The sequence below is a fragment of the Somniosus microcephalus genome, chromosome 5 (genome assembly GCF_052327205.1).
Source record: "Somniosus microcephalus isolate GS21.2 chromosome 5, FLI_Smic_1.0, whole genome shotgun sequence".
In the NCBI taxonomy this organism is placed as follows: Eukaryota; Metazoa; Chordata; class Chondrichthyes; order Squaliformes; family Somniosidae; genus Somniosus; species Somniosus microcephalus.
The window spans coordinates 161,824,593-161,843,868 of NC_140991.1; the positions used below are offsets into that span (position 1 = coordinate 161,824,593).

At 45.9% G+C, this 19,276-nt stretch overlaps 1 protein-coding gene across 1 annotated transcript in view; it reads right to left on the bottom strand.

Moving 5' to 3' along the window:
- dgkb (diacylglycerol kinase, beta) overlaps window positions 1-19,276 on the bottom strand; it is a 1,409,408-nt gene that overhangs the window by 461,087 nt on the left and 929,045 nt on the right. The window contains exon 18 of the mRNA XM_085988391.1: window positions 3,015-3,105. Coding sequence (XP_085844517.1) covers window positions 3,015-3,105 — 91 coding nt within the window. The remainder of the gene's footprint in view (window positions 1-3,014; window positions 3,106-19,276) is intronic.

The following is a 19,276-nucleotide window of genomic DNA, read 5'->3' on the forward strand; positions in this document are numbered from 1 at the left end:
GACGATCTCTTCAAGGACATCATTGAGGGAGCAACATGATCTGTAGACTCTGGAAGAAAGGTACCTCCTAGTTGTCTTTTTCTTTGATCTATTCTTATCCTGCATGCCTCTCTCATTTCATCTTCCTCCTGCTCTTGTTCTGCTCCATTATAAGGACAATTATGGGAATACCCATAGTAAACCTCATGGTCAGGACTTTTTTTTTATTCATTCCTTGGCTGTGGGCATCGCTGGCAAGGCCAGCATTTATTGCCCATCCCTAATTACCCTTGAGAAGGTGGTGGTGAGCCACCTTCTTGAACCGCTGCAGTCTGTGTGGTGAAGGCACTCCCACAGTGCTGTTAGGTAGGGAGTTCCAGGATTTTGACCCAGCGATGATGAAGGAACGGCGATATACTTCCAAGTCAGGATGATGTGTGACTTGGAGGGGAACTTGGAGGTGGTGGTGTTCCCATGCGCCTGCTGCCCATGTCCTTCTAGGTGGAAGAGGTCGTGGGTTTGGGAGGTGCTGCCAAAGAAGCCTTGGTGAGTTGCTGCAGTGCATCTTGTAGATGGTACACATTGCAGCCACGGTACGCCAGTGGTGGAGGGAGTGAATGTTTAAGGTGGTGGATGGGGTGCCAATCAAGTGGGCTGCTTTGTACTGGATGGTGTTGAGCTTCTTGAGTGTTGTTGGAACTGCACTCATCCAGGCAAGTGGAGAGTATTCCATCACACTCCTGACCTGTGCCTTGTGGTGGTGGAAAGGCTTCATGACAGAAGCGTGGGAAGCAGTACATTTCCCTGCCTCAAACTGCTAAAAGGCAGCTTGCAGAATCCTGCCTTAGTTGCACAGCTTAAAAAAAATACTTTTCTAATTGCCGACAAAGTTTGTGGACATTCAAGACCGGTGAACTCAATCATTTCTTGGTTTGACAAGTCATGGAGGTAAAGTAGCCCTCTTTTCCACAGGCTTAACTTAAGTTAGGTGCAATTCTAGTGTAAATGGTGATATTTCTGGGACAACAGCTTTTACCTTCATGGTTTTTTGTTATTCATTCTTGGGATGTGGGCGTTGCTGAAAAGGATGACATTTATCGTCCATCATTAGTTTCCATGAAAAAGTTTAGTGAAGAGTCAATCACGTTATCCTATCATGTGCACATAGGCACCACTTTGGTTGACTGGCACATCTTCCACCAGCAACCAATTCTACCAGAAATTAGTGCACATTTGAAAACATTGTGACTTGGTATATCTGCTGTAAACAAATTCTGGTCTGATATGCCAGAACATTGCCCCTTTTACACCAAAACAATGGGGAATGCTGGGCTCAATCTTATTTATTTAATTTTTTTTGCATATGTTCAATCCCTTGCCACAACTTTCACTCCTTTTCTCGAGGTGCTGACTCCTGTTGCGATATGATTCCATTGGTGTAAGCTTCATTTCATACCCTGCCCAAGTGCTCAGTCTTCATGTGTGACTATGTGAAGGGCACCACAACTGTGCCTAATTCAATCCTTGGGGCATCACAGTGGAGCATTATTCAGCCTATGCAAACATGCACTTTCCAGCAGGGATCAATGGATAGTAGTGAGAAAGTTCGAACCTTGGTTTATTTTACTTGTGCTTAGCTCAGGGACACTAAGACCTAACACTTTTTTAGCTGAGATTAGCCAACTTTGCATTGGCCAGGGATAAACCAAGGACTTTTCTTGCTTGTATAGTTTAGTTCCAAAAGAGCAACAGATACAATAATTGTAATGTAATTTCTTTTGAAGTAAGTTTTCCACTGTGACATTTGACACAGTGCTACATACAGTACTAAGAATGTAGAATGAAAAATTAACCATATCCAATTTCATTCCTGAGACTGATCTGCATAGCCTCTTCATGATTTTATCACATGAATTATCATATTTTGAAATCAATAACATTAACATCAGGAAAATCTCAAAATTGCACTAAAGAGTATTAGCTGCATTTATATTGGTTTTCCTTTCATTCGTATTCTGGAAGCCCACTCTCAGCATTTACGTTGTTATATTCACCCTCCCTAAACCAGTAACAGATTGTAGGTCCAATTTATTTACCTGGGAGCAAGAGTCTGCCACCTGGCTATGAAAAATGGAGTTGACAGTATCATCACCAGAAGCTGGCTCATAGAAGTTGGACTCCTCGGGGGAAAAATTGGTTGGCTTGCACCTCTCGTTAGCGCACCCAGGGGGCGCTAATGGGGCACAAATCCCCTATTGCCTGTGCGTGGCGCCACTAACATCTCCCGCGAAATTTAGTGCGTGGTTAGCAGCGGCGGTAGCCGGTAGCGCCCCGCGGCACTGCGCCGCTGGTGATGTCATCATCGCGTGTGTAGCGCCCCGGCCGCAAACATCCCTTGCGCCCCCTGACCTTTCAACGGACGATATGTCCGACAGGATCAGGGGCATTTTTGTAGCGACAGTGGCGTGGGGCAGGTGTCAGGCGGTCATTTTTATTTTGGCCGACTGCCAGCACCTGTCCCCTTTCACTTTTTGTATGCGGGGTGCCGGCTGCGATCGCTCAGCACAGCACTCCTCTTGAGTGCCAGGCTGTGTTCATGGCACCCCACTCCCTGGTGGTCTGGCAGGGCCCCGGTGTGTGCAGCGTTAGGCTCCTCCTCTTTAATCAGGAGAGGAGGCCTGAAATGACATGGCTGCACGTAGTGCCGCAAAATTCAGTAGTAGCGCCCCAAGCAGGAGGTGGAGCACTTTCCAGTAGCTTCCCACCTCCTGCTTGGGACGCTACTGCTGAATTTACAGCGGAGGGGTGCTAATTTTAGCACCCCGGCAACGTTAGTACCCCAAAATGGGCGCCACCCAATTCCCCCCCCCAAGATTCTGAATTGAAAGGTCCTGTTAAATATTTTTAATACAATAGGTATTATACACTAAATAATGATGCCTATTTCTACCAGGTACCTAATTATCTATGGCAATAGGAAAGATTTAGGGACAGTTAATCTCAAACCACTTTTACTAGATATTCATTCACCTTACCTCTATCTCTACATATTCATGTAGTCTCTTGCAGGTGGCGGAGAATGTTTCAGATGTCCCGAATTCAAAATACCAGAATTTGTTCTTCATTCTAAAAGAAATGGACACAGCAGATTACTTCATGCAACTATTTCTTAGGAAGAAATGCTTTGAGTAAGCACTGATCAAAAAGAGTTGGCCAATAATCAATCCAGAGCATTCAGTGTTAAGCTGTTTTTTTGGTTACAAAACTACAGCTGTTGGCACAGACACCATTCTTCTGCTATCAGCTGTACCAAGAAATCTAATAGCATCAACTGACCTTGCTCCAGTGACAGTGGCGAGCTCCTGCTTGGTTTTATGGGTTTTATAAACTGCCACCAGATTTGCCAGCTCTACTGTTCAGTGTCTCATGAAGAACTGGACCAGGTGGGGGCATAAAGAAGAGGCAGCAGTGTGGGGAGGATAGCCCTGCTCTCCTGAAATTAAAGCTGCATAGTCAAGATCACCAAAATAGGCCAAAAGTGATTTTGGAAGAAGACCCCACAGTACTAGAAAACTCTACAGTTAGCAGGTTCAGTGGGGGACCATGGAGTTCATCTATATGGTGCACATAACCATGTATATAGCTAAGGATAATTTATTATATTTTATAAATCACACATAGGAGTTTTATATCTCTAATATACACAAGGCATACCATATTTGTGCCCTACACATAGGTGGTCGTGCACCATTTACCCCCTACTGTCACTTTACTTGATATACTTTCAGAGCATTACCATAATCAAAGCTATTACATACCCCTTGTTATGTAATAAACAGTGCTGAAAACTAGCTCCAAGTAGCATCTCTCATTAAGAGGAGGGGAAATACCATGCTTAAAACTCAACACCAGAAATGGGTGCTGAAATTGCAAAAGTTAGTTCAGAACTCTGCACAACAGCACTTAATGATGGACCTCACAGCCTCATAATATCCTCAGTAATGGTGAGCGAGAAACTATGGCCCGTAATTTGCCTCAAAAAACGCTGCCCGCAGAGATCTCATGATCTCTGTGGCAAGAAGTTTGCCTTTTTCGATGTATAAGTGCTTTCAGTGCAGTGCAGTGGGAATTCCCTGGTGCAGTCTGTTGTGACATCAACAAGCTGTCTAAGCAGCCAATCACATTGCAGAATTCTCACATACAGGGAACCAAAAAATGAGAAGCTGCTTTTATCCAGATGTTTTAAAAATGTCACAGAGAGCAAAACAAAGATTGGGGCTCTCACATGGGGATAAGGTGAAACATCATGAACAATCTTAAAAAAGAAGAACTTTTTTTTAAAGTTCCTTAAATTTTTTTAATTTTTATCACAATGGAGAAATTTGACACTCCACAAAATTAAAATTAATTTTTCAGGGCCATAATGTTTGTTTAGCAGTCAATAAGCTGTTAAAACCTCAGTTACACCTAATCCAACAAGGCCTATTTAATGGGGTATTTAACAGATATTACTGTGGAAAAGCCCAAGTTTGCATCAGTTTCACTGATTGCACTGATTGTCAGCTATGGAGGGTGGGGCACAGCGCAGCCAGTGTCGGAGCAGTGAATGACTGACCGCAACGTGAGGATTTCCGCATTCAGATGCACATGCGCTACATCGCAAATTCCGGCCCTATACTGCCAACATCTATTGTATAAACAATTGGACTGAAGTTGATTTTCTGATGAGGTAAAGCAGAAGTTTGTTTACCTATCTCTGTCTAAGAATCTCCTTTTGTGAATTGCCTAAAATCAATTTAAATGCTTCGATTCACTAACTAATTTCTTTTGGATATCCTATTTTCAAGCTGATTTTTTTTCATAACATAAATTGCTTTAAGATACCGATTTTCCTGTTAAACCAAATGCATGTCAGAGTTTCTACTTCTAAGATCCTGCCAAAGTGTCCATATGGTTTCAAATGCAGGTAACATGTGCAGGTAAGGAGATAATTTATGGACCTTATTGCCCTAAGCTGTCCAAAGCCTGTAAAAATGGGTTAGGTACTTAGTTAATTCTGGCAGCAAGTGTACTGCACTTCAGCATTGTTCCACCATTAAAATCTAAATGACCTAGAAAGAAAATCAATATTTCTAGTCAGCCTTCTGGCTACTGTTTTGCCAGTAGGTATGGATTTTCTTTGCCTTGCTTAGCTCCTCTGGGAGTATTGTAACCCTAAGTGGGTAATAATGAGTTTGCAGCCTAGTTCAGCTTACTGCTGAACATTTGAGTGGTTGATATTGTATATTGTCAGCGCTTTGTGCTACAGATTAGACTTGTCATCAGTCTACTTTTATAGGGTGGCAACATTCTACTTAACCTTTGGGCACGACACAGGAGTCTGTGGTGTATGTCTTATTTACAAAAGAAAGATTCAGCCCAACTAAAATAGTTCAGTTGGAAGCAAGTATCACACTATTGATATCTTATGGATTTCTGAGTGAACTGAGTTAGCAAGAAAAAAAATGTCCAAACAGAATTTGTGACTTTGCATTTGTCTTTTTGGTAAATCAATGGCAGCTTAATTGCTGAGTGTGGTTACAACAACTCCAAAGGGTGAATAATGTCAATGCATTCACTAAATTCAGGCTTCAAAAATACAATTAGAACTCCTTAAAGGGAAAGATAATGCTGCTGGAGGTAGTACCCATTAACACTAATGGATGTTTGTGGTCCTTTTGAGAAAGGTAAGGAGAGCAATTGGTACCTTAGGTACAGCATTGAATCGGATCTCTCTAGAATATTGGTGGGGTATAAGTCAATCACAATGTTTTCAATTTGACCTGAGCTTGATCCAGTCTAGCATTGTGAAATAGCTGTGTAACAGTTGGGTTTTGCAGTTCAAGTCTTTATTGCCACAGGACTAGAAATTTCTTCAGCTCGCATTCTCAAACGACTTGTTGAGGAAGTTATATCAGGGATAGAGACATTAAATCAAGTTGTGAACTGAGATAAAGACTTCCGGAAGTGGAAATATGCCGGAATGGTGTTTCAAAGATGTAAATGCCAGCGGGCTTCCCGGATTGCTTTGTGGGTAAATGTATCATCTGGAATAAAAAGCTAGTATCAGTAATGGTGACCATGAAACTATCGGGTTGTCCTAAAAACCCATCTGGTTCACTAATGCCCCTTAGGGAAGGAAATCTGCCGTCCCTACCTGGTCTGGCCTATATGTGACTCCAGACCTACAGCAATGTGGTTGACTCTTAACTGCCCTCTCAAATGTCCCAGACTCCTCCACCACCATCCCTGGGTATGTCCAGTCCCACCGGCAGGACAGAACACCAGAGGTGGCAGCACAGTGGTATACAGTCGGGAGGAAGTGTCCCTGGGAGTCCTCAACATTGATTCTGGACCCCATGAAGTCTCATGGCTTCAGGTCAAACATGGGCAAGGATACCTCCAACTGATTACCAGCTATACCCTCCCTCAGCTGACGAATCAATACTCCTCCATGTTGAACACGACTTGGAAGAAGCACTGAGGGTAGCAAGGGCACAGAATGTACTCTGGGTGGGGGACTTCAATGCCCATCACCAAAAGTGGCTCGGTAGCACCACCACTGACCGAATTGGCAGAGTCCTGAAGGACATAGCTGCTAGACTGGGCCTGCGGCAGGTGGTGAGAAAACCAACACAAGGGAAAAACCTACTTGACCTAGTTTTACCAATCTACCTGTCGCAGATGCATCTGTCCATGACAGCTTTGGTAGCAGTGATCACCGCACAGTCCTTGTGGAGACGAAGTCCTGTCTTCACACTGAGGATACCCTCCATCGTGTTGTATGGCACTACCACCGTGCTACATGGGATAGATTCAGAACAGATCTAACAGCTCAAAACTGGGCATCCATGAGATGCTGTGGGGCAGCAGAATTGTATTCCACCACATTCTGCAACCTCATGGCCCGGCATATCCCTCATTCTATCATTACCATCAAGCCAGGGGACCAATCCTGGTTCAATAAGGAGTGTAGAAGAACATGCCAGGAGCAACAACAGGCTACCTAAAAATTAGGTGCCAATGTGGGGAAGCTGCAACACAGGACTACATGCATGCTAAACAGCAGAAGCAGCATGCTACAGACAGGGATAAGCGATCCCACAATCAATGGATCAGATCAAAACTCTGCAGCCCTGTCACATCCAGTCGTGAATGGTGGTGTACAATTAAACAACTAACAGGAGGAGGAGGCTCCATGAATATTCCCATTCTCAATGATGGCAGAGCCCAGCACACAAGTGCAAAAGACAAGGCTGAAGCGTTTGCAACCATGTTCAGCCAGAAGTGCCAAGTGGATGATCCATCTTGGCCTCCTCCTGATGTCCCCACCATCACAGAAGCCAGTCTTCTGCCAATTCAATTCAGTCCACGTGATATTAAGAAACAGCTGAGCGCACTGGATACAGCAAAGTCTATGGGCCCCGACAACATTCCGGCTGTCGTGTTGAAGACCTGTACTCTAGAACTAGCCGGGCCTCTAGCCAAGCTGTTCCAGTACAGCTACAACACTGGCATCTACCCAAAAATGTGGCAAAGCAGGACAAATCTAATCCAGACAATTACCGCCTCATCAGGCTACTCTCAATCATCAGCAAAGTGATGGAAGGTGTCATCGACAGTGCTATCAAGTGGCACTTATTCACCAATAACCTGCTCACTGTTGTTCAGTTTGGGTTCTGGCAGGACCACTCTGGTCCAGCCCTCATTACAGCCTTGGTCCAAACATGGACAAAAGAGCTGAATTCCAGAGCTGAGCTGAGAGTGACTGCCCTTGATATCAAGGCAGCATTTGACCGAGTCTGACATCAAGGAGCTCTAATAAAATTGAAGTCAATGGGAATCGGGGGGGGGGGGAAACACTCCACTGGTTAGAGTTATATCTAGCAAAAAGGAAGATGGTTGTGGTTGTTGGAGGTCAATCATTTCAGCCCCAGGACATAATTGCAGGAGTTCGTCAGGGCAGTGTCCAGGTCCAAGCATCTTCAGCTGCTTCATCAATGAACTTCCCTCCATCATAAAGTCAGAAGTGGGGATGTTTGCTGATGACTGCACAGTATTCAGTTCCATTTGTAACTCTTCAGATAATGAAGCCATCCATGACTGCATGCAGCAAGACCTAAACAACATTCAGGCTTGGGCTGATAAGTGGCAAGTAACATTCGGGCCACACAAGTGCCAGGCAATGACTATCTCCAACAAGCAAGAGTCTAACCACCACCCCTTGACATTCAACAGCATTACCATCGCCGAATCCCCCACCATCAACATTGGGGGTCACCATTTACCAGAAATTTAACTGGACCAGTCACATAAATACTGTGGCAACAAGAGCAGGTCAGAGGCTGGGTATTCTGCGGCGAGTGTCTCAACTCCTGACTCCCCAAAGCCTTTCCACCATCTACAAGGCACAAGTCAGGAGTTCCCTGCCCACTGCATGCACATGACAGTGGAGGAGTCCCTGGTCCCCAGCAGATTTTCCTGTGCAGCACCGTGAGGATTCTCTGCCTTTGTGCTGATAGGCCCTCTCTTGATGGTGGGAATCCTTCTGGGAGTCCACCCTACGTATGCAACGAGCTGCAACTCAGGAAAATTGGTCAGAGATGTGAGGATAGGGAGGCTTGAGGAAAAGTCGCTGGAACACCGCTCCGAAGATGAAAATCCTCCCATCATATTCTTTTTTGGGGTTGCGAAATGCATCTGATTAAACATGGTTCGAAGATGGCGTCGGCTGAATCAGAAATGGAGCGGTAAGCTATTCTCCACCAGCAAAATTTCACATGGGCCTTGGATGGGCAAATATGGCGCATGACCGAGGAAAAGGGAAGGGCAAGGGGACATCATATAGCCTGTTAACATTCATGTTCACACATGAATAATGATGACTTGGGTGAAGTACTGAGTGGCTGCTGGTGCTGAAATCTATATTAGAATTCCCCTGTGTTTGTCAGCAGCTTTGGGAAACAATGTAAAAAGTGAAGAGGGGAAACTTAGAACTGTTACCATGGTATGGGGAGAAAGGATTCATAAGTTCACTCACTTCATTGGTATCCACTTATCTCAGTGGCCAATTAATAATTTTATCAATCAGAAAAAGTGACCAATATCATGCTTAAAAACATCTAATGATTGAATTGCTCACTACAATGATGCATTCTTTGATTTGAGCCAGTTTTCACAATCAGAGTCCAATTTTAAATGATGAGATGCATTTCCAGAAGGGATGGTAAGATCAGTGAGGCACTGGAGAAAAGGTAAATACATTATTTAAACATGAAAAAATAAGAGAAAAAGTTTTAAGATATTATTTGTAAAAAAGTCAAAACAAAAGAGAGCCACAAGCCCCGATTTTAACTTGAGGTGGGAAATGTGCGTGCAGCGCTGAAGTGGGCGGCGATCTATTCGGTCCCCGGAGCATGAGGCCCAGGAGTTTTTAACTCCCGTGCCTCATTTGAATGACCTGACACTGACTCCCACCTGAAGCTGGCGGGGTTGATGTCAATGCCGGCAGGCAGGAGTGGAAATACACAGGGGTGAAGCTGCCCCGGGGATCCACATAAACGCAGCCCAGCAAGTTAAGTGAGGAACAAGGGGGGGTGGGGGGCAGTTGGTAAAGTTCACAATCAGGAAGGGGGGAAGCCTGGGGCAGGGAGGCATTAGATTCCACTTATAGAATCATAGAATGGTTACAGCACAGAAGGAGGCCATTCAGCCTGTCGAGCCCATGCCGGCTCTCTGCAAGAGCACATCAGCTAGTCCCACTCACCTGCCCTTTCCCCGTACCCCTGCACATTTTTTTCCTTCAGGTACTTTTGCAATTCCCTTTGAAAGCCACGATTGAATCTGCCTCCACCATCCTTTCAGGCAGTGCATTCTAGATCCCAACCACTTGCTGCATAAAAATGTTTTTCCTCATGTCGCCTTTGGTTCTTCTGCCAATCACCTTCAATCTCTGTCCTCTGGTTCTTGACCCTTCCACCAATGGGAACAGTTTCTCTCTATCTACTCTGTCTAGATCCCTCAAGATTTTGAACACCTCTATCAAATCGCCTCTCAAACTTCTCTGCTCTAAGGAGAATAACCCCAGCTTCTCCAGTCTATCAACATAACTGAAGCCCCTCATCCCTGGAACCATGCTTGTAAATCTTTTCTGCACCCTCTCGAAGGCCTTCACATCCTTCCTAAAGTGCAGTGCCCAGAATTGGACTCAATACTCCAGTTGAGGCCGAACCAGTGTTTTATAAAGATTCATCATAACTTCCTTGCTTTTGTACTCTATGCTCTATTTCTAAAGCCCAGGATCCCGTATGCTTTTTTAACCGATTTCTCAACCTGCTCTGCCACCTTCAATGATTTGTGCACATATACTCACTCCCAGGTTTCTCTGTTCATGCATCCACTTTAGAATTGTACCCTTTAGTTTATATTGCCTCTCCTTGTTCTTCCTTCCAAAATGTATCACTTCGCACTTTTCTGCGTTAAATTTCATTTGCCATGTGTCCGCCCATTCCACCAGTCTGTCTATATCCTCTTGAAGCCTATCACTATCCTCCTCACTGTTCACTATATTTCCAAGTTTTGTGTCATCTGCAAATTTTAAAATTGTACCCTGTACACCTAAGTCCAAGTCATTAATATATATCTAGAAAAACAGTGGTCCTAGTACCAACCCCTGGGGAACGCCACTGTGTACTTTCTCCCAGTCCGATAAAGAACCATTCACCACTACTTTCTGTTTCCTGTCACTTAGCCAGTTTTTCATCCATGCTGTCACTGTCCCTTATATTCCATGGGCTTCAACTTTGCTAGCAAGCTTATTATGTGGCAACTTATCCATCACCTTTTGGAAGTCCATATACACCACATCAACCGCATTGCCCTCTGTTGAATCCATGATTCTTAAAGTATGATGTTTTCCAATAACTACACGGAGGCTGTAACTTAACAATCAACAGGTGTTTACTGGAGGAGGGTAGTCTAAAGACTGATAGTACAGAGGCATGCTCAAGGCTTATATACAGGTGTGGTCACTGCCGGTACTACAGTATACAGGAGCTGTAAAAGTAGTTCTCTCTTAAAGGTACATACACTACAATTCCTCCCCTTTTAGGTTAGCAGTACCCATAATATTCAAATAACAATTAACACGTTAACATGCACATTAAACTGAAATAGTCCATTTATAGATTCAGTCTTTGGGGCGGCTTCCTGATCCTTTCTGGATAGCACCTTTCCTGAGGTTCTTGTTCTTGGTGCGGAGGCGATACTGGCCCCTTTTCATCGGTTATTTCATCAGTTTCCACTGCTACTGTTTCTGAGGTAGATGCTACTGGTATGTCGGGTTCATCCCCAGGGACGCGAGACATGGGGTTGACTCGTTCCTGTGACGCGAAGATCTGGTCGACGTGGCGTCTCACAATGTTTCCCCCGACATCCACTGTGTACATTAATGGCCCCTGCCATGTGCATATCGTGCTGGGTTGCCATTTCTCTGTTCGGTGGTCATGGGCCAAGACTGGTTGTCCTACATTGAAGCTCCTTGTCGGCTTCTCATTGATGTGTTGGAATTGTTTATCCTCAACATTTCTTCGCACATTTGGTCTGAGCAAATCCAGATGAGATCCCAACCTTCGGTTAAAGAACATCATGGCCGGGGTCTGGTTGGTAACTGCATGTGTCGCATTTCTGTAGGCTAACAGGAAATTGTCCACCTTATGCTATAGTGGAATTTCATCATCGCACATGGCCTTTATCGCCTTTTTAAAGGTTTGTACGAACCTCTCAGCCAATCCATTTGTGGCTGGATGATATGGGGCGGATGTGTAATGCCTTACCCCATTCCTTCTCATAAATTTCCGAAACTCTTCGGACACAAACTGTGGTCCATTATCAGAGCAAATCTACTCTGGCAAGTCGTTCCTGGCAAATATGGTCCGTAGGACTGCAATCGTTTTCTCTGTAGTGGTTGAGGACATTTTTATCACCTCAGGCCATTTCGAGTGAGCATCCACTGCTATTAAGAACGTTGAGTCCATGAATGAACCAGCAAAATCAATATGCACCTGTTGCCATGGAGAGGAGGGCCATTCTCATGGGTGTAGAGGGGCATGTGGTGGTGCATTTTGGACCTTCTGGCATCCTGAGCAGCTCTTTGTTAGGTCTTCGATTTGTTGATCGATCCCCGGCCACCACACATAAGCCCTAGCAAGGCTTTTCATTTTCACCCCTCCCAGATGACCTTCGTGAAGCTCATTGAGCACTCTCTCCCATAACTTGGGTGGAATTACCACTCGGGATCCATACATCACTGTCCCCTGGCATACTGACAGCTGTTCTCTTCTGGATGAGAATGCTGGCAACAGTGAGTCGCCATGTGTTGGCCATCCCCTCACCGTCAAATCATATACCCGAGACAGTGTCGGATCATTGCGGGTCTCCTTCTCTATATCTGCATTAGTTACTGGCAATCGTTCAATTATTGACGAATAAAATATTTCGATAGGGTCCACTGCTGGTGCTTCCTCCACAGTAGGCAGTGGCAGGCGTGATAGCCCATCAGCGTTTCCATGCTGTTTCGTGCCTTTATATTCTATTTCATATTGGTTCACCCCTAGAAAAAGGGACCATCTTTGTAACCGTTGTGCAGTCATCACCGGAACGCCCTTCTTTGGATTAAAGATGGAGACAAGTGGTTGGTGGTCAGTCAGCAAGGTGAACTTCTGCCCATGCAGATAGTGGTTGAATTTTTTTACTCCCCATACTAGGCTGAGGGCTTCCCTGTCAATCTGGGTGTAGTTGCGCTCGGCTGAGGTTAGTGACCAAGACGCAAAGGCTACTGGCCTCTCCAACCCGTCTGGGAATTTGTGCGACAGCACCACCCCAATACCATAGGGTGATGCATCACATGCCAACCGAATTGGTAGTGCTGGGTTGAAATGGGCCAACACCTCTTTTGATGTGATCAATTCTTTGCACTTCTGGAAAGCTCGTTTACATTCGTCATTCCAGTTCCATGGTACCCCCGTTTGCAGTAGGGTGTTCAGTGGGTGTAATACTGTAGACAAATTTGGTAAGAACTTATGGTAGTAGTTCACCAGCCCGAGGAGCGACCTCAGTTGTGACACATTTTCCGGTGCTGGAGCCTTGACGACTGCCTCAATCTTTTCAGGGGACTTATGTAACTCCACTTCATCAATAACGTGGCCACAATACGCGATCTGCTTCTGGAATAACTCGCACTTGTGGCGATTATCTCGTAACCCATATTCCTTTAATCTAGTGAGCACCTTCTCCAGGTTGGCGAGGTGATCACTGTCATTTTCGCCCGTGACCAGGATGTCATCCAAATAACACTGGGTCCCTGGAATCCCTTGCAGGACTTGATCCATCGCCCTTTGCCAAATAGCCGGAGCCGATGCTACCCCAAACACCAGCTGGTTGGTTGTATTGGTAGAGACCTTTATGAGTGTTGATCGTGAGGTATTGTTTCGAGGCTTCTTCTACCTCCATTTGCAAGTACGCCTGGGCCAGATCAATTTTGGTGAAGCGTTTACCTCCAGATAGCGAGGTGAAAATATCCTCAATCCGTGGAAGCGGATGTTGTACCGTGTGAAGGACTGGGTTCACTGTCACCTTAAAATCCCCACAGATGCGGACCTTCTTTGGTTCCCCAGGCGTATTACTCAGCGACCTCTTCATTACAGGAACGATGGGTGTAGCCCACTCGCTCCAGTCTACTTTGGACAGTACTCCTGAATGGTCCAACCCTTCCAGCTCTGCTTCGACGGCTGGTCGGATCGCATAAGGCACCGGTCTGGCCGTAAAAAACATTGGGCTTGCATTTTCCTCTATTTTAATCGTTGTTGTTATGCCCTTTAGTGTTCCAAGTCCCTCCTGGAACACTTCTTGTGCGTCAGTTAGCATTTTTGACAGTCGTCCAGGTGTGACGTCGTCATCCTTTTTGGCCTCAACCTTCAGTGCCTGTATGGAATGCCAATCTAATTGTATCTTCCGGATCCATTCACGTCCTAGTAGTGGTGGTCCTCCATCTGGCAATACATATAGGTCCATTTTAGGTATTTCCTGGCCTTTGTATAACACTTTCACCCTTATTTTTCCTTTGGGGTAGACTTTTTGCCCCGTGTACGTCTTCAAGACAATCTCTGCAGCGTTCAAGGGTATATGTGAAAATAGCCGCTTGTAGTCCCTTTGGTTTATGACTGTTAGGGCTGATCCTGTGTCCAATTCCATTTTCACTTGGACTCCGTCTATCTTGAGTGTGACCCAGATAGTCTGGTGATCCTCCATTTTGATTACCTTATGTAGTTTCAGACAACCCAGCTCCTTGCTTCCGGAGTCTGTATCACTTTTCTGTTCGTCTGAACTACTCTCCATCACCTTATGTACCTTTTTGTACTTCTCCTGTGGAGATTTCTTGCTGTTGGTTTTCTTCCCAGACCTGCAGACTCTTGCTATGTGTCCTGCTTTTCCACACTGTCTGCACACTTGGTCCTTGAACCAACAATCCTTCTGGCCGTGTGTTGTTCTGCCGCAGCGATAACACTTCCCTGCTCCATATGACATTTCATTGGTGCCATATTCTTGCAGTCTCCATTGTATCTCCGCAGCGCCCCTTGCGGCTGCTTCGTGTGAAAGTGCCATGCTGAAAGCCTTGTCCAGTGTAAGGTCCTTTTCTGATAGAAGCCGTTTCTGGGTTCCTTCACTTTGAAGCCCACACACAAACTTGTCCCTTAACGTATCTGCTAGTCCCAATCCAAACTGGCAGTGTTTCGATAGCTTGCGCAGTTCTGTTAAGTTCTCAGCATTACTTTCGTCTTTATGCTGGTTCCTTTTGTGGAATTTAAATCTTTCTGCTATCAGCAGTGGTGTGTGGTTTAAGTGGTCCTGTAGGATTTCCACTATGCTTTCGAAATTCTTATCCACTGGCTTCTCTGGGGTTATTTGGTTTCGCAGTAGCCATAAGCTTTTGCACCCATGGAATTTAACAAAACCAGTGCTTTCCTAGCATCTGGCACTTCATTCGCCCTGCAGTACACCTCAATGCGTTCCACATATTGTTCTGTATGTACCTTTAAGAGAATAACTGGTCTCAGACTGCAGTACCAGCAATGACCACCCCTGTATAAAAGGCGCTAGTAAGCCTCTGTAGTTTCCGTTTCCCGATTGACTCCTTTCAGTAAGGACTTGCTTTGTACAACTCCTGCTGTCCGTGTCTCAATCATACACGAACATAATACTGGCGACGAGCAGATACGAACTTACCTACAGTCTGCACCACCTCCTGGGATCCATTCCTGCAGCGAAGTGAGCAGAGGTCGAGGCCAGAAGGAAGAAAGAAGCAGTAGAAATGGGCGTCGACCGTGGGCATCCGCCCCTGTGTTAGCGGAGTTGAAAATTGCTGGAGAAGCTGTCGAAAGCGGGGCCTGGTTCCTCTCGACGGTGCTTCAGCTAATCGGGCTGGTGGCAGGAAGTACACTGATCCTTCCTGGGCTGCGGCGGTCGTGAACTCGAGCGGGTGGCTTGCAATGGGGCTGAGCAGCGTTGTCGGGAAGAGGAGAGAGAGAGGGTGGAGCACACAGGGCGCGGCCGGTGCTACGAAGCCGGGCTGCGTATAGACCCGAGAAGAGGGAGGCAAGAGTCCCACAGGGTTGTTCCACGACGGGAAAATAATTTTAAAAAGAAATATTAAATGCGCAGGAAACCGCGAGGAGCTGCAGGTTGCAATGGAAACCGCGGAAAGCAGCGCTAGCAACAGCGGGGAAGAAGGCAAAGCGCGGGAGGCACCATCTTAATCAGCGGGGAAGAAGGCAAAGCGCGGGAGGCGCCATTTTGTTAAATCGGGGAAGATGGCAAAGCGCTGGAGGCGCCATTTTAGATTTTCAAGATGCCGAAGACTGGCTGTATCACTGCCTTTGATAATACAATAGAGGACTGGACCACATATGTGGAAAGAGTCGAGGTATATTGCGAGGCAAACGAAATAGCCGATGAGAAAAAGGCATCGGTATTGCTAAACTTAATGGGCGCTAGAACGTACGGCCTATTGCGGGACCTGATTACTCCAGCCAAACCGAAGGCGAAGAGTTTTAACGAAATTGTTGCTGTCCTACAGGAACACCTAAACCCTGCACCGCTGTTGACAGCCGAAAGATTTAAATTCCACAGGAGAACTCAGCATAAAGATGAGAGCAATGCTGAGTACCTTACGGAACTACGCAAGCTATCAAAGCACTGCCAGTTCGGAGCAGGAATGGCAGATACACTACGGGACAAATTTGTCTGTGGACTCCTGTGTGAAGGAACGCAGAAGAAGTTACTCTCAGAGAAAGAGCTGACGCTAGATAAGGCTTTCAGCTTGGCAGTATCGTACGAAGCAGCAGCCAGGGGAGCTGCAGAAATTCAACAAAAACCACAGGAATACGGCACCCACGAAATGACACGGGGATTTGCAAAATGTTATCGCTGCGGCAGAACTAACCATGACCAGAAGGACTGCTGGTCCAAGGACAAAATATGCAGGCAATGCGGAAAGATGGGACACATTGCACGAGTTTGCAGGTCTGGGAAGAAGATCAGCGACAACAAAAAGGCTACTAAGGAACCGTACAAGAAAGTACAAAAGATGACGGACTGTAGTTCCGAAGACCAGATGAGCGATAGTGAATCCGGGAACAGGAGACTAAGCTGTCTCAAACTTCACAATGTAATCACAAAAGAGGATCACTGAACCATTTGGGTCACACCCACGATAGCAGGGTCCCAAGTTAAAATGGAATTGGATACAGGATCAGCGCTAACCGTCATGAATCGACGAGACTACGAGCGGCTATTCTCACACATACCCTTGAGAGAGACATCCATCGTCTTGACGACGTATACGGGGCAAAAAGTATACCCAGAGGAAAAATAAGGGTGCCTGTCGAATACAACGGCAAGAAAATATGGAAATTGTATCTCTACATACTGCAAAATGGTGGACCACCGTTATTGGGATGTGAATGGATCAGGAAGATAAGCTTAGATTGGCACTCCATTCATGCAATGAGAGTGGACGGTAAAAAAGATGAAGACGTCACTCCTGGACGATTGTCAACAATCTTAGCTAACGCCAAAGAGGTATTTCAACAAGAACTGGGCACTCTTAAAGGCGTAACCGCCTCGATAAAAATAGAAGAGAATGCAATTCCCAAGTTTTTCAAAGCAAGACCATATGCAATTCGCCCAGCCGTCGAGGCAGAGCTGGAGAATCTGGAGAAGGCAGGCATGTTGTCTAAGGTCGACTGGAGCGAGTGGGTGACACCCATCGTTCCTGTCATGAAGAAAACGTTAAGCAATAAGTCTGAGGAGCCAAGGAAGGTTCGCATCTGTGGGGATTTCAAGGTGACGGTGAACCCAGTCCTTCACACAGTACAATATCCTCTTCCAAGGATAGAAGACATCTTCGCCTCACTGTCTGGAGGGAAGCGTTTTACAAAAATTGACCTAGCACAAGCATATTTGCAGATGGAGGTTGAAGAATCCACTAGGAAGTATCTCATGATAAACACTCACAAAGGTCTTTACCAGTATCATCGATTGATATTCGGAGTCGCATCGGCTCCGGCGATATGACAAAGAGCGATGGAACAAGTCCTGCAAGGGATTCCGGGGACTCAGTGTTACTTGGACGACATCCTTGTGACAGGTGAAGATGACAGTGAACACCTTAACAACCTAGAACAGGTGCTCACTAGACTACGGGAACATGGGCTACGAGCCAACCGCCCCAAGTGCGAGTTTTTTAAGAAACAGATATCGTATTGTGGCCACGTGATTGATGAAGAGGGGTTACATAAGTCCCCTAACAAAATTGAAGCGGTTGTTAAGCCCCCAGCGCCTGAAAATGTGTCGCAACTGAGGTCATTCCTCGGATTGGTGAATTACTACCAAAAGTTTTTGCCGAATTTGTCGACAATCCTGCACCCACTGAACGCCCTGCTACGAACGGGAGTAGCATGGAAATGGAGCAATGACTGTAAGCGGGCCTTTCAGAAGAGTAAGGACTTAATCACTTCAAGAGAAGTATTAGCTCACTACAACCCAGCACTGCTGATCAGACTGGCGTGTGATGCGTCTCCCTACGGTATTGGGGCGGTACTGTCACATAAATTCCTTGATGGTTTAGAGAGGCCGATAGCTTTTGCGTCATGCTCGTTAACTTCTGCCGAGCGTAACTACGCCCAGATTGACAGAGAGGCCCTCAGCCTAGTGTGGGGGGTGAAGAAGTTCAATCACTACCTGCACGGTCAAAAATTTACTCTACTAACCGATCATCAACCCCTTGTCTCCATTTTCAACCCTCAGAAGGGCGTACCGATAATGACAGCGCAACGGCTGCAGAGGTGGTCCCTTTTCCTAGGGGCACACCAATATGACATCGAGTACAAAGGAACTAAACAGCATGGGAATGCTGATGGATTGTCATGCCTACCATTGCTGACGGTGGAAGAAGAAGACCTTGCAGTGGACCCAATGGAGTTATTCCACTCGACCATAGTCGAATGTCTCCCTGTGACGAATGCAAACATAGAAAAGGAAACATGGAATGACCCGACACTATCACGGGTCTATGATTTAATGGTGAAGGGATGGCCAGCACATGGCGAACCACTGCTGCCAGCATTCTCGCCGAGAACAGCTGTCAGTGTGCAGAGGAACCTTGATGTGTGGATCCAGAGTTGTAATTCCACCTAAGTTGACGGATAGAGTGCTCAATGAGCTTCATGAGGGTCATCTGGGTGGGGTAAAAATGAAGAACTTAGCCAGAGCGTTTGTGTGGTAGCCGGGAATCGATAGAGAAATCGAAGAGATGACCAAGAGCTGTGCAGGATGCCAGAAGGTCCAAAACGCCCCACCACAAGCTCCTCTACATCCATGGGAGTGGCCCTCATCTCCATGGCAAAGGGTGCACATTGATTTTGCTGGTCCCTTCATGGACTCAATGTTTTTAATTGCGGTGGATGCACATTCAAAGTGGCCAGAGGTAATAAAAATGTCCTCAACCACCACGGAAAAAACTATCACAGTTTTATGAACCATATTCGCCAGGAATGGGCTGCCTGAAAAGATTTGCTCTGACAATGGACCACAGTTTGTGTCTGAAGAGTTCCGGAGGTTCTTAAAGAACAATGGTGTTAAGCATTACACATCTGCCCCATATCATCCAGCCACTAATGGATTGGCCGAGAGGTTTGTTCAA